Source organism: Notechis scutatus, chromosome 3 (assembly GCF_049901735.1).
Source record: "Notechis scutatus isolate UNSWTSFEM ecotype Mainland chromosome 3, rNotScu1.2, whole genome shotgun sequence".
NCBI classification, from domain to species: domain Eukaryota; kingdom Metazoa; phylum Chordata; class Lepidosauria; order Squamata; family Elapidae; genus Notechis; species Notechis scutatus.
The window spans coordinates 41927481-41940309 of record NC_142011.1 but is presented as its reverse complement, the minus strand read 5'-3'; the positions used below and the strand labels follow the sequence as shown (position 1 = coordinate 41940309).

At 36.3% G+C, this 12829-nt stretch overlaps 1 protein-coding gene across 1 annotated transcript in view; it reads left to right on the top strand.

The window, feature by feature from the left end:
- The window catches only part of C3H6orf132 (chromosome 3 C6orf132 homolog), a 44646-nt gene extending 38828 nt beyond the window's left edge, over nucleotides 1–5818 (top strand). The window contains exons 4-5 of the mRNA XM_026675185.2: nucleotides 1542–4401; nucleotides 5172–5818. Of these exons, the coding sequence (XP_026530970.2) occupies nucleotides 1542–4401; nucleotides 5172–5271 (2960 nt within the window). The 3' untranslated portion in view covers nucleotides 5272–5818. The remainder of the gene's footprint in view (nucleotides 1–1541; nucleotides 4402–5171) is intronic.
- The last annotated feature ends 7011 nt before the right edge of the window (nucleotides 5819–12829 follow it).

Below are 12829 nucleotides of genomic sequence, written 5' to 3'. Positions count from 1 at the left end.
TTTGTTTGTTCTTCTTTGTAGCAACTCCTTATATGCTTTCCAGTCTCTAAAGCTCTATTATCTGTGCCATCTCTGGAAGGAACATTTCCTGGATACCAAATAAGTAGGCTGCTGTGTGTAGTTTCATACAAGAGCTAGTGTAATCAATTATGTTGTTCCTTTTAAATATTTTTGTAGATCATTCAAGCAGCACTAAATGTGCCATTTACACTGGTAGACTAATATATCTGACTTGGTTGCCATTGAACTGAACTGATCTGGATTGATCTGAGGTGATGTTGTACACCCTTCCTTTGTGGGGTTATTTTTATTTCTCTCCTCAAAACTGTTATTAGCCCAGGAAGATCTCTAGACAGGACCAAATCCTTTCATCGCTGGCACATTACTTCTCCTCTCTCTCTCTCTCTCCCCCCCTCTCTTTCCCCATCGGTGCATGACTTGGAATATACAGAAGAGTGCATGTTGTTAACATTTTTATTTAGAATTTAATATTACAGCAAGAAATTGAACTAACTTTAATTAAATGATTTAAACCAGGTTCTCGTAATAGCATAACATCTGTAGGCTGTTCATATTTGGTTTTTCTGGCACTACAGATACAGACTCACTCTGACAGACTCAGATATTAGTAATAAAAGACATGTAATCCCACAGAGAGAGTTCTGTTTGTGTCTCTGGCGGGATGCTGTTCCAGACGACAGGGACCAAATTTCCTTCCTGCTGTTATCCAGAATAAATTGTGTCATTTGTTGGGCTTTCTTGTCTGTAATCACGAATTATTGTTTCCCATGGGGGCAGAAGCTTTTTGCTTTTAGCTTGGCTCTTATGCAATGGCGGCTTCCCCGACATAAGGTTCTACAGATGTTTACGGATGCAGCTCAAAGTTCACATCCAGAATGTCCTCTGGTCATCTTGGGATTTTGCCTTCTACATTTTGCAATCCTGCCTTCCTCCAATGCAATCATTTGGGGGAAGGCAGGTTACAGAAATCTACTCTCCTGCATCAAAAGGAACAGATTCAATTGCAAATTATAGATATGTCTCCTATTACAGGAATATATCTTTTTATTGTTCAATAGAGATTCCAGTCACCATGTGAGCACATACTGCTCTCTTAAGTATGACTGAAAAATTTGACATGGTTGCTGCAGTAGTGATTATGTCCTTTCATAATTTGCCTCTTAGGACCCAAATGAGCTTCCCCGAAAGAACTTCCCACTTGTTAAATTAGAAAAAGCATCTGAAACTTCCATTTTCCATTATAAAAACATCAGTTAACTTACTGCAGCATCTTAAAGAAAATCAACTGAAAACCAAAAATTGAAGGCATTATAAATGGAATTGTACTTGTTTTTTTTCTGAGTTTTCTGATGATCAGGGCATAGGGTGTGGAGCTATTTTCTCTTATTCCTTTCAAAACCTGCTGAATATATTTCTCAATATGGTCCAACAAAAAATATTCACTTAGATAAATTTACTCTTTCCAATGGAAAATGAGAGCAATGCAATATATTTATATATGTCTATTGTTTTCTTCCTAGGTTCACAAATCAATGGCAGTTATAGAAAGTACAATTCAGTAATTGACCTGAGGACAAAGGCATTTGGGGAGGATTATTTGGATGATGACAACATTCCACCACCACCTTCAATTCCTCCTCCTTCACCACCACCACTTTCAGTTGATTTACCACCAGTTTCACCTTCTTTGGTATTTCCACCTCCACCTTCCATGGTAGCTCCACCTCCACCACCAATGACTCCTCCACCTCCACCACCAATGACTCCACCACCTCCACCACCAATGACTCTTCCACCTCCACCTCCACCTCCACCAGCATTGCCAGTTCCATGTCTTTCAACTATGGCTCCATCGTCATTCCCATATTCCAATGTGTCTTCTCCCAGTACTCCAACTCCACCAGACTTCATTCCTCCCCCTCCCCCTCCTCTCCCCCCTCCAGATTTTATGGATACTACAGTATCTTCTATTCCTCCACTTTCATTACCAGTTCATACACAACTCTTCTCAAATGGTGTGTCCAAATGGAAATCAGAGACTTCTCTCAATTCTCCAGCAATACCTATTCACAAGGAGACACAGTTACCACAATCCAGCCCAGAGCCTCATCTCATTTTCCCTAAATCATTAAAAGTACCCCCTCCAACCCCCATGAGAACATCATCAATTTCTTCGGGAGAAAAAGACTCCAGTCCCAAAGAATATTTACTTAGAATGGCACCTGACAGTCTGTCACCTACTGTACAATCTGCTACCATAGTTTACGCAGAGGCAGAAGCTAGAGCCAAAACTACTATGGAAAAGCATTCTGCTTTAGCCACAGAATCTGAAATATCAGATTCCAAAAGTCGCCCACGGAAGAAAAAACAAAATTTATCTTGGTCCACTGAAGAAAGAACAGAATTTTCATCTCCAGATCATGCATCGTCTGATGATGATATCTGGAAAGAACGTTGCAATTTAGATAAGTTGAAGAATGAACTGTCAACCCTACTGTCCTCAACTTGTAGAAAGGAAGACCGACCAGCTGAAAGGATTACAGTTTCTAAAGCTAAAGGCACAGATATTGATAGCAACAATATTACTACAGATGAATTAAAACTAGTTAAGCATGATGTGAAAAAAACACGTTTATCACAAGGAGCCGAGAATGAGAAGAGAGAAAATAAATGTGCCAATAATTCTCCAGCTAAATCTTTCACCAAAGATGCTTTCTCAACTACAGACAAATTTCCCACCACTCAAGAAAACTGTGCTATGAAACTGAAAGAGGAGTTGGAAGCTTTATTGTGTCCAGTCAAGGAAGGAGGCCCACCTTTGGCACTTGCAAACCTGAGACATAATCCAGAAACAAGAAAACAAGTTACTCTTCAGTTTTCTGGCAATAAGGTCAATAATGGTGAGTTGAAATTTTCGACAGCAAAACTGGAAGGTACAGAGAAAGAACCAACAATGCCTAGTGCACCTGTCCAAACATGCAAGTCACCAGTTTCATCTTTAAAAAACAAAAGTGGACATTTGGGTCCAGCTACATCTTCCTCTTCTAATTCTGAGGTTACCTTACTCACACAGACTGCTTCTCCCATCAAGGATCTCTCTGTGCAATATACGACTCATACGTCGAGACTGGAACCTGTTGACAGCCTTGTCTCTGCAATTTCTTCCCAAGCTGCACATGATGGACTCAGCAGCTCATGTAATAATGAAAATCAAAGAGATTCTACTGGAAACATGCCCTCAACAACATCCAAACTATCTAGGAATGCAAAGCAACCGAGCAATGATATTCTGTTTCATCCTGTTACAGGAGAAAAAATAGAGAAAGGGTCTCCAATGGCTCTTCTTTTGGCTGCACAACAGCGGGCCAATAGAGTCAAATGTTCTGCTTCTGCCTCTCAAAATAATAGTTCTTTATTGGAGAAACCTCAGCTCAAATTGAACAATAGCAGCCAATCAGAGAATGGCTTATCCACCATTTATTACAGCAATTCAAAACCCAACACTATCAAGGTTGTCCCAAAGTTCCCACATGAGGACTTATTGGCAGTCTCTGAAAGTAAGCAGTGTAATGGATCAAATGCATCCAACAATAATGTCAGGAGTTCTTCAGAACAAAGTGAAAATATGCCACAAATATTTTCCAACACTACTGAACAATGCAGGAGTACAATGAAATTCAGGGAGATAACTGAGTCTCAGAGTCTTTCATCAAATAAGTGTGGTTCTTCTATTTTGCTTCACAACTCAAATTCCAGTCACTTGAAGCAGCAAGATCTATTGAGCACATCCAAAAGTCCTTTTCACTTTTCCCCTCCACCCCAAAACCATACAGTTAAGAATGATGAGGTGGAAGAAGGATTCAATTATGAAATAATTCCTCCACCACCAGAGTTCAGCAATGATACCTCTGAAATCCCAAAGTTGTCTTCAGATATTCAGATCTCAGATATGCAACTTAATTTCAACAACTCAAGCTATAACCATGGCAACAGTTATTCTCTGACATCAGCAGTCCAAAGGCCTAGTGACTATAGTCACCATTATCCAGGTGGCAGCTCTACCTCCAATTACCTTAGTAGCTGTTCCAATAGCCGCCCCCTAATTAAAAAACGTCTTTATCTATCAGAGACTGATGACTTATATAGTAGGACAGCTATGTCTGCTCGCAGTATGAGCACACCTAACTCCTATGGCTACAACTCTTCAGCTGTGGAAGGGATTCATCGAGCAAATTATTCTCACAGAAATGTTCCCAATGGTACACAGGGTCGAAGAGTATCCTTGGAAATACCTGGAAAAATTATAACTTACAATATTTCTGTCAATGATGTTCCATATAAAAGCCCAAATGGAGACTATTCCACCAATGCCTCTGGCAGGTATGTTTTATTTGTCATAAATATAGGAGTTGTAATGTAAGTAGGGGCTGCATGGAAATATTTTGGCCAGAAGTCAGCATGCAGGCTGACATTCAGCAGTTTCTTTTGTCCAGTATAATGTAAGCAATCTGTTTTTTTTCTCCTTTTTAGAATTACGATGCTCTAGGTAGAGTTATTTTCCATTTCAAATCAAGTTATTCAATCAGGTGACCAGATGACTACCACTTCAGCCAAATGCCTGCTTCTTCCACACTTATTCCTATAGCTAAGATCTCTGTCAAAATCAGCAAGAGCTCAATTGAGAGGAAAATACTGTATTGCTAGTGGGTGACTGATCTGTGCAGCTGTTCATTTCAAATTATATTTAGAGAGAAGATATGGGTACCAAGAAATTTATGTAATTCAACAGAATTATTGTTTCCAGGTAGACTGGCATTTTAGTTATTTTTGAAAGAGAAGCAAAAATATTCAAACCATCCAGATTATTATTTATATCGGTAAGATAACTTTTATTAGAATTTAGCTGAGAAAGCCATTATGCCAAAAAAAATCTGTATTAAGTATTTCATATTCGCTGTCTGTGTTTCTGGTAATCAAAAGCTATCTTGCTAACAAAATCTCAGATAGTATTGATTTGAAAAATTTCTTCCTTCAACATTTTTTTCTTGTACTTAGAATGAAATATACCTCTTAATTGAATCACAGGTCTTTATTTATTGCTACGAATTTCTATTGGACTAATAATATTTTTTTATATTTCTTCTGTTTAGGCCTTTCCGTGTTAATCCACAATATGGAACTCAAAATACATTTACTGTCAGGCCTGGAACAAGACAACCCATTTCTTATTCCTACCAAGGTCTTCATTAAGACCTTTCTGTCAGAAGCTCTGCATCTGCACACAGCTTGGGTCAAGCTTGTTATTACTCAACCTGGACCTCATTCTTTGTTCTGTATTATAACTTGCCTTTGTATATCTCCATAAGACCTGTATCTTTTTGTAAGCATATTAGTTTTAAGTTATTCAGACAATATTATGAATGAGTCTTATGAAGCTATCTTGGTAACCAGCTTCTTTGCATAACGTAAGAATACCTATGTGTCTTCATTCTAGGGCACATTTGACTAATAGGTGTCTATGCTTTGAAGACGGGCATGGAGTACATTTTACCTTACTAGCACCATCTTTACAAACATGCATTGGTCATTTAGGAAAAGCAAGCAAAAGAGGAAGAGTGCAACAGAAAGGTGAAGCAGAGAATCCAAGATAAAGAATGAGTTCAGCAACCCATTCATGGCTACTCTAGATCAGCCATGCATGGCCTAGAAATCCAACTGTTAGCTGGAAGAAAATGGCACAGTAGTGGGAAAAGAAAGGAGGAGTTCAGCGGAATAAAAGATGAGCAAGAGAGAAGGATTGAAATTTTGTGATACTTGCAGTTTCAATAGTGCTAGCACAAAAGAAAGTGCATCTCTAAGTTGTACCCACTATTTTTTTTGTTTATCACACCATTGTTAGAATCCTGAACAGAAAAGAAGAGAGAAACTCAGGAGCCCTTGTCAAATATTCTTAGATCTAGCAAAATATTTGAGACTGAACTTCTTCAAAATCGTTTTTAGTCATTTAGATTTTGCACTTTCTACATTTACAGATAAAAATGATAGCCATTCTAAAGACATTATATAATTCTTGCGGTCCCCTTTAAAAACACACAGCTGAATTTAATTTGGGAGCCATTTTTAATTAAAAACTGTACAAGATTTAAATGAACCAAACAACACATATCTGCCAGGATAATCTGGCGATTCATTGCTGCATTGTTTTAGTTTTCAAGAATGCAATCATTCTATCTACAACCTTGTTTTTCTTATGGTTTTTTATTTTGGTTTAGGAGTTAAAAATATTTAATGGATATGAGAGGTATTTAGTAGAACAGGTGCCAGCATCTGTACAAATTAAATCAAATTATATCTCTGTAATCAAAGGGGAAACAGTGCATGCTTAAAGGTCACCTTGGAAAATTTCCAATATGTTTGTTTGGAGGTAAATCTTATGGGATTTACTATCTAAGTACAGGAAAACAGCTGTAATCCATTTTGGCTTGTATTGGTTATACATGAGATTTACAGGTAGTCTTTGAATTACAGCCATTCATTTAGCAATTGTTCAGAATTACAGCGCTGAAAAAGTGACTTACAAATGGTCCTCACACTTGCGACTGTTGTAGCATCTCTGCGGTCATGCGATCAAAATTCACCTGCTTAACCACTGGCATGTATTTATAATGGTTGCAGCATTTCCAGGGTCATGTGATTGACATTTGCGACCTCTCCAGTTGACAAGCCAATCAATGGGGAAAGCTGATTTGCTTAATGGTCACATGATTCAACTTAACAACTTCAATTATTAATAACCATGAGCAAAAAAAAACATAAAATTGGGCACAGCTCATTTAGCAACCACCTTACTTAATAATAGAAATTCTGCTTCCAGTTATGGTTGCAATTAATGGCTTACCTGTAGACCAATAATCTATGGATTTAGTTCTAGTTTTTAGAACTGAGAGGGAAAGTGGCCTTCTCAATTTATTTATATAGATTTTGCAAATAAACAAGAATATAGCCATTATTTTTTATATAAAGGATTATTTATTTATATAATGGATAACAGTTTAAATTATAAAGCATCTATGAAAGAGACCTAAAACAAGATGAATGGATGACATCAAGTATTACGGGCCCAATTGGCAAAACAAAGCTCAAAACAAAGACCGTATTAGGTGGAAACAGGCGGAAGAGGCCTTCGTCCTGCAGTTGATAGACAATGGCTAAAACGATAATGAAGATGATGAATGATGATGATGATGATGATAATTTGAGTTTGAGTTCTAGGGATGCTTCCCATTTACAGCAATCAAATGTTTCCAAACATTTAAGTAAAAATTGTTTAAATAGGTATAGTTTGCAAAGTATCTTCTATATTGTATTTATGCACTCTATTTACATATTATTTTATTTCTTGCTTGTATATATATTCATGAACCTAGAGTAAAGCCACCTCTATCAGGAATCAGAGTAAATCTACTTTAAACAGAAGATGGGTGGGATGAAAGGAAGTAAATTGTTAGTTATTTCATTTATGTTTTTTTCCTTTGATTTTTTTTTTTGTTCTGTATTTTTACTGCCAGGATGGAAAGATGTATTTTGTGATTTTTCTGCCTCATGTGTTAGAGGAACTACCCATTTGTTGCTCTGCTTCAGGCAAGGGAACAACTTGGACTAACCCTGATTATAACCTTTGATAGTAAGATAAACTGATTGGGAAAAAAATGTCCTAACCCTCTTGTCTATAAGATCTAGGAGGCTTCTGACCTTCATTAGAAGCAGGAGTCTAACTGCAAGTCCAATAGTGAGATATTCTGTTCATTATTTCCCCATGTGTACATTATACTTTAAAATGGAGATATTGGATATTTCCAGTATGCAATTAATGTAGCATTTTCAGTAATTCAGCATAAACGTTACATGAAATTGTCTTAGATTTTACCGATATTGATTATTCATATGATTAGTTTTGACCAAACTCCGCTTTCAAAGAAATAATAATTTTGATTGATTATAGCTTATTTTGGTAGGAGACATACATTGAGAAAAACAATAAACAACAGCTTTGTATTCTCAGGATCTTTTCAAAGTTCTGAAACTCATTTCAGACTGCATGTTTGTAAACAATCATTGAGATATGCTACAACATCAGCCAATTGCTAAACATTCATTGCATATTTTAAAGGTAGCCATTATTTCTGCACTGTTTTTAAAAACCATCTGGCTTTCTCAAATGATGTCTATGGAGATTTTCAGTCCTCCAGGTCATGGTTGTCCCAAAGGTGCATTTTCAAGAGGCAATTGGACTTTCTGGTTTTTCTTTACATTTTGCTTCTTATCCAAGAAGCTTCTTCAGAAATGTCTTCAAAGAAAAACCAGAAACCGCCTCTTGAAAAAGCACCCTTGGGATTTTTGCATGATCTTTTATATGCTGGTTAGTCTGGAGTTCAAAGAGTGGTCATTCAGCCAATAATTGCTTATTCTAAACTGGTCAATATCTGACTGCATAGAATGTCAGTCATGGAGCAGTCCTTCTGTCTCAAATTGGTTATTTGCTAAGTGTACTGATTCAGAGCATGTTTAGTTAACTAGAACTAGAATAACAGAGTTGGAAGGGACCTTGGAGGTCTTCTAGTCCAACCCCTGCTTAGGCAGGAAACCATACACCTCAGACAAAAGGCTATTTAATCTCTAACAAACTCACTTTATCTAAACTAACAGATTTTCCCCTTTCCTTTCTAGAAGAAGCAGAAATTTCTATTTTTTCTTGCCCCCAATAAAGGCAGTCTGTGTATTTGTCCTCATGAATGTGTATACAATTGTCTGCTTGTTTCTGTCTGGTTTTGTTTTGCTTTATTTTAAATAATTTAAAGTATTCTATGAGGTGGTTTGAAGGCAAGTTCAAATTCTAATGCAATAGTATTGCTATAATTTTAAAATACATTTTATTGCTTTTAAAATAATGGCAGCAAAAGGAAAAAGCAAAGCACAAAAGATACATTATTAAAAAATAAACAAGTGCTTGTAAAATAAAAATGCAACAGAAAAAATAAATGTATAGAGTATATGGTCTTAGAACAATAAAGTTACAATTATCTATAGAATTATCAAATGCAAACATGAAAGTGTGTGTGCGTGTCTGTATGATTATTGTGTTTTTCAACCTACTGTACTTTGTATAAATTGCTCCCATATTTCCTTGCATTTATCCATACAAGAGGCTCAGTGGCTTAGAAGATGCTGGAGAAGGTCTATGATCCTACAGTTCGAGTCTCACCACTGCCCAGTGGAATGCACTCCCATTACTTACCCCAGCTCTTGCCAACCTAGCAGTTTGAAAGCATGTAAATACAAGTAGATAAATAGGTACCACTTCAGTAGGAAGGTAATGGCGTTCCTTGTTTTGCCATATGCTTTGTGCTCTGTGACATGATGTCATGCTGGCCAGATGATCATGGAAACATCTTCAGACAGCACTGGCTCAATGGCTTAAAGAAACACAGATGAGCACCACCCCTGAAAGTCAGCTATGACTAATGGAGTAAAACCCACAGGGACTCCTTTTTTTATCCATACAAAGTCTGCATTTATAGGCAATCCACTCACAGATGGGGTAATCAGGTCTTCAATCCATTGAGTAAGTGGAGCCTTACATTCATCTTTCCAAAGTTGCAATATGAGTCTTTTATCTATAATAAGGACACAGAAAATCCACTTATGTTGTCCAATTCCAGGCACAAGTATGTAATTCAAGAGAATATTATCCTCTGAAAATGTTAGCTTTTGTCACATTTATATAGTCTATTACTTTCTCCCAAAACTTGGTAAGTATAGATCATTGTAAAAAATGTATTTTAGAGAAGCATTGCCCTTATTACATCTTCAACAAAATGCTGTTCTAGCATTTTTCTTTTTCTATACAAATGTAGTCTAATGGAGTCTAATTTTTTTTAAAAAATCATTTTTTGTTAATAGAATATCCTGCTATTTTATTAAAGCTATCATTTGCACCAATAGTGAAATAGCAGCATGAGGTTTAGAAACAAAGAATACCATCTGCAGATAAAACCAAAATGATGCACTACTCTGTAAATCTTATGTTGTCTAATAGCATAAACCAAGCATTCCATGCAAACAACAAAAAGCAAGGGAGAAAGTGGGCATTTGAGATTGGGTCCTCTGGAAAAAAAATAGGAAAGTAGTAGAAAATATATGTTAATTTCAAAGAAAATCCAAATCCATTTAATGCAGGAAACTTATACTGCTTATATATTTTGTCAAAAGCTTTTAGCAGATTGGCTTTCATTTTTATTCACACCACACACACAAGGCCAGGTTTTAGGCTTTTCAAGGAAATGCTCCATTTTTAATTAGTCTTGTCTCCCTTAATGTCTTTCATAACAATACCAAAGGAATCATCTGAAATGGAGAGGAGGCATAGCTGATGGAGCAACAAGGGCCGGGAATCTTGCTTTACTACTTTTACTGAGTCATACCATAAGCAGAATACATATTTTACAAGCAACCTGTGCAACTCCTTTCAGCAAGTCCTAACCAGAGTGCCTTTTGAAATAGCAAATACTCGCCTTAATCCTCCTCTGCAATCAAAGCAAAACTTTGGGAAGCTTGAAACAAGCCAGAGTTATGCTCGATCCCATAAAAACAGTAACATACAGCTCACACTTTTGCAGTAATTCTTTTAAAATAGTAGCAAAAGCATCAGAAACACAAAACATAGTAAAAAGAAGGCAGAATTCAATCAAATCTACTGGAACAGCTATTCTGAAATTTCTCCAGGCTCTGATTTAAGTCCCTACACATTGATTTGTCACATGCCATTTTTTTTAAAAAAAAAATATATTTAAACCTCAGCAAGGAAGATTAATCTTCTGTTATAGAGTCTACCCTGTGAAATCTCTGGTGCTAACAGATTTCCTCTGATGCAGATTATCTTCATCTTTTGGGTTATAGTCCCTACAATTTCCTAACCTCTGTTGGATTTGAAGTCCTAAATATATTTTATGTCTTTCCTTTTTTGGTTGTTGGAAACTACAGCAACTCATATAAAATTGCAGAAGTGCTCTGGATTTTTTCGTCTTCTTTGGTCCTATGTACTATCTGCATGCCTTCAGAACAAATTTAAGAATTTTGTTCACAGAATTTCTCACACCCAAGTTTCTTGTAGATAGGGGATTCTGGAGGGAACTATTGCAGGGATTTCTGGAATTTATCAAATACAAAAATAAATCCAAATCTCTTGACCTGTAGCCATGCCAAGTGTTTAGTTCACACAGTGCACTGAATTATAATTTGGTTTGTTTGATGTGAACACAATTCAACCACTGCGGTTTATAGATCATGATATAAAGCTTAATGCATGATGTAAACACACATTTTATTTATTCAATGACCAAATAGTTAAACAATCCTTATTGCAGCATATATGGGAATTGTCTGCATGACATAGAAATGTTTCTGTGAACAGGGAAGTTGACAGAAGAAAGGCTGGCTCACTGAAATGTAGTTTGCCAGGATTTAGTTTCCCACCTGTGTGAATCCAGGCACAGTGGTTTTATGGATCATTAAAATAGGCATGCAGCCTATGGTGATAGAGATCTTAATTACATAGATATTTATGGAATGACAAACTCCTGCCAAGTATAGTCCTGGAAATACGTCATTTGACTTTTCCCTCTAGAAGACCCTTTATCCTCTAGATTCAAGATACATGAAGCTACAAGAAGTTAGCTATCTTTGGTGAGGTATTAATACAGGAAGCTTAGCTAAAAGCAGCATATGCTTAGGGAAAAGTGAACATGTAATTTGGGAAATATATTGATTTTAATGAGACTTCGAGGTAAGGCCACTTGAATACTTTGAACTTCAAGAAAAACAGACTTCTGGAGCAGAACATAAGTAGGATTCTAGACCAAGAGGTTAATGGGAAATAAACCTCAAGAGACCTCCTTTGAGTTGAGAAAAGAAAACCAGAAATTATTTTATTAGGCAAGCAAGATGGCAAATTTTTTGCTTGTAAACAAGAATTTGTAATTGCAATTGAATAGGAGTTTGTGATATGCTTCATGAACAGTATATGATTTTAGCCTGTATCAATATGATCTTCAAAACCATGGAAAGTAATTATTTCACTCTGCATATTGGCCAGAATGAAATTGTTAAAAATTAAAATATTGTATGTATTTAAACATATAAACATATTCCATTTCTTGAAGAATCAACAAAATACCTGAAGAGATGTCACAATGAAGAAAGCCTTCACCTATTTTCTATTATACTCGGATGCATGTTATGGAATAATGACCTTAAGTTCTTTTTCCAGGTTCATGTGGGACATAATGAAAAAGACATAATTACTTTACTTAGCTGCATATATTCTCTGGCTGCACAAGATCCATAGTTCCTCTTTGAAATGAAGAATTGAATATCCCTGATACATAGGGCAAATTGCAGTAAAGTACTATATTCAGCAAAGCTAAATAATAAGCTGCCTCCTTGTGGTACAACAGTGGAAATATTTACTGCTAGTAGTGGAGAAAAGCTTCAATTATTGACTAAGTAGGTAGGCCATATTTATGTAGCAGAATACCACCTCACCAAACATTTTTGTTGTTTTGTTGTTTGATCTTCCATTTCATGGGAATAAAGTAGCATTTGGAACTTGATCATTTGCAATGCAAACTTGATCAGTTTTAACTATGGACTGTGGTTAAGTGACATTTATCAATGCAATTTGAAAAGTACTGTAATACAGGTAGTCCTTGAGTTTCAACAGTTCACTTAATGATCGTTTGAAGTTATAGTG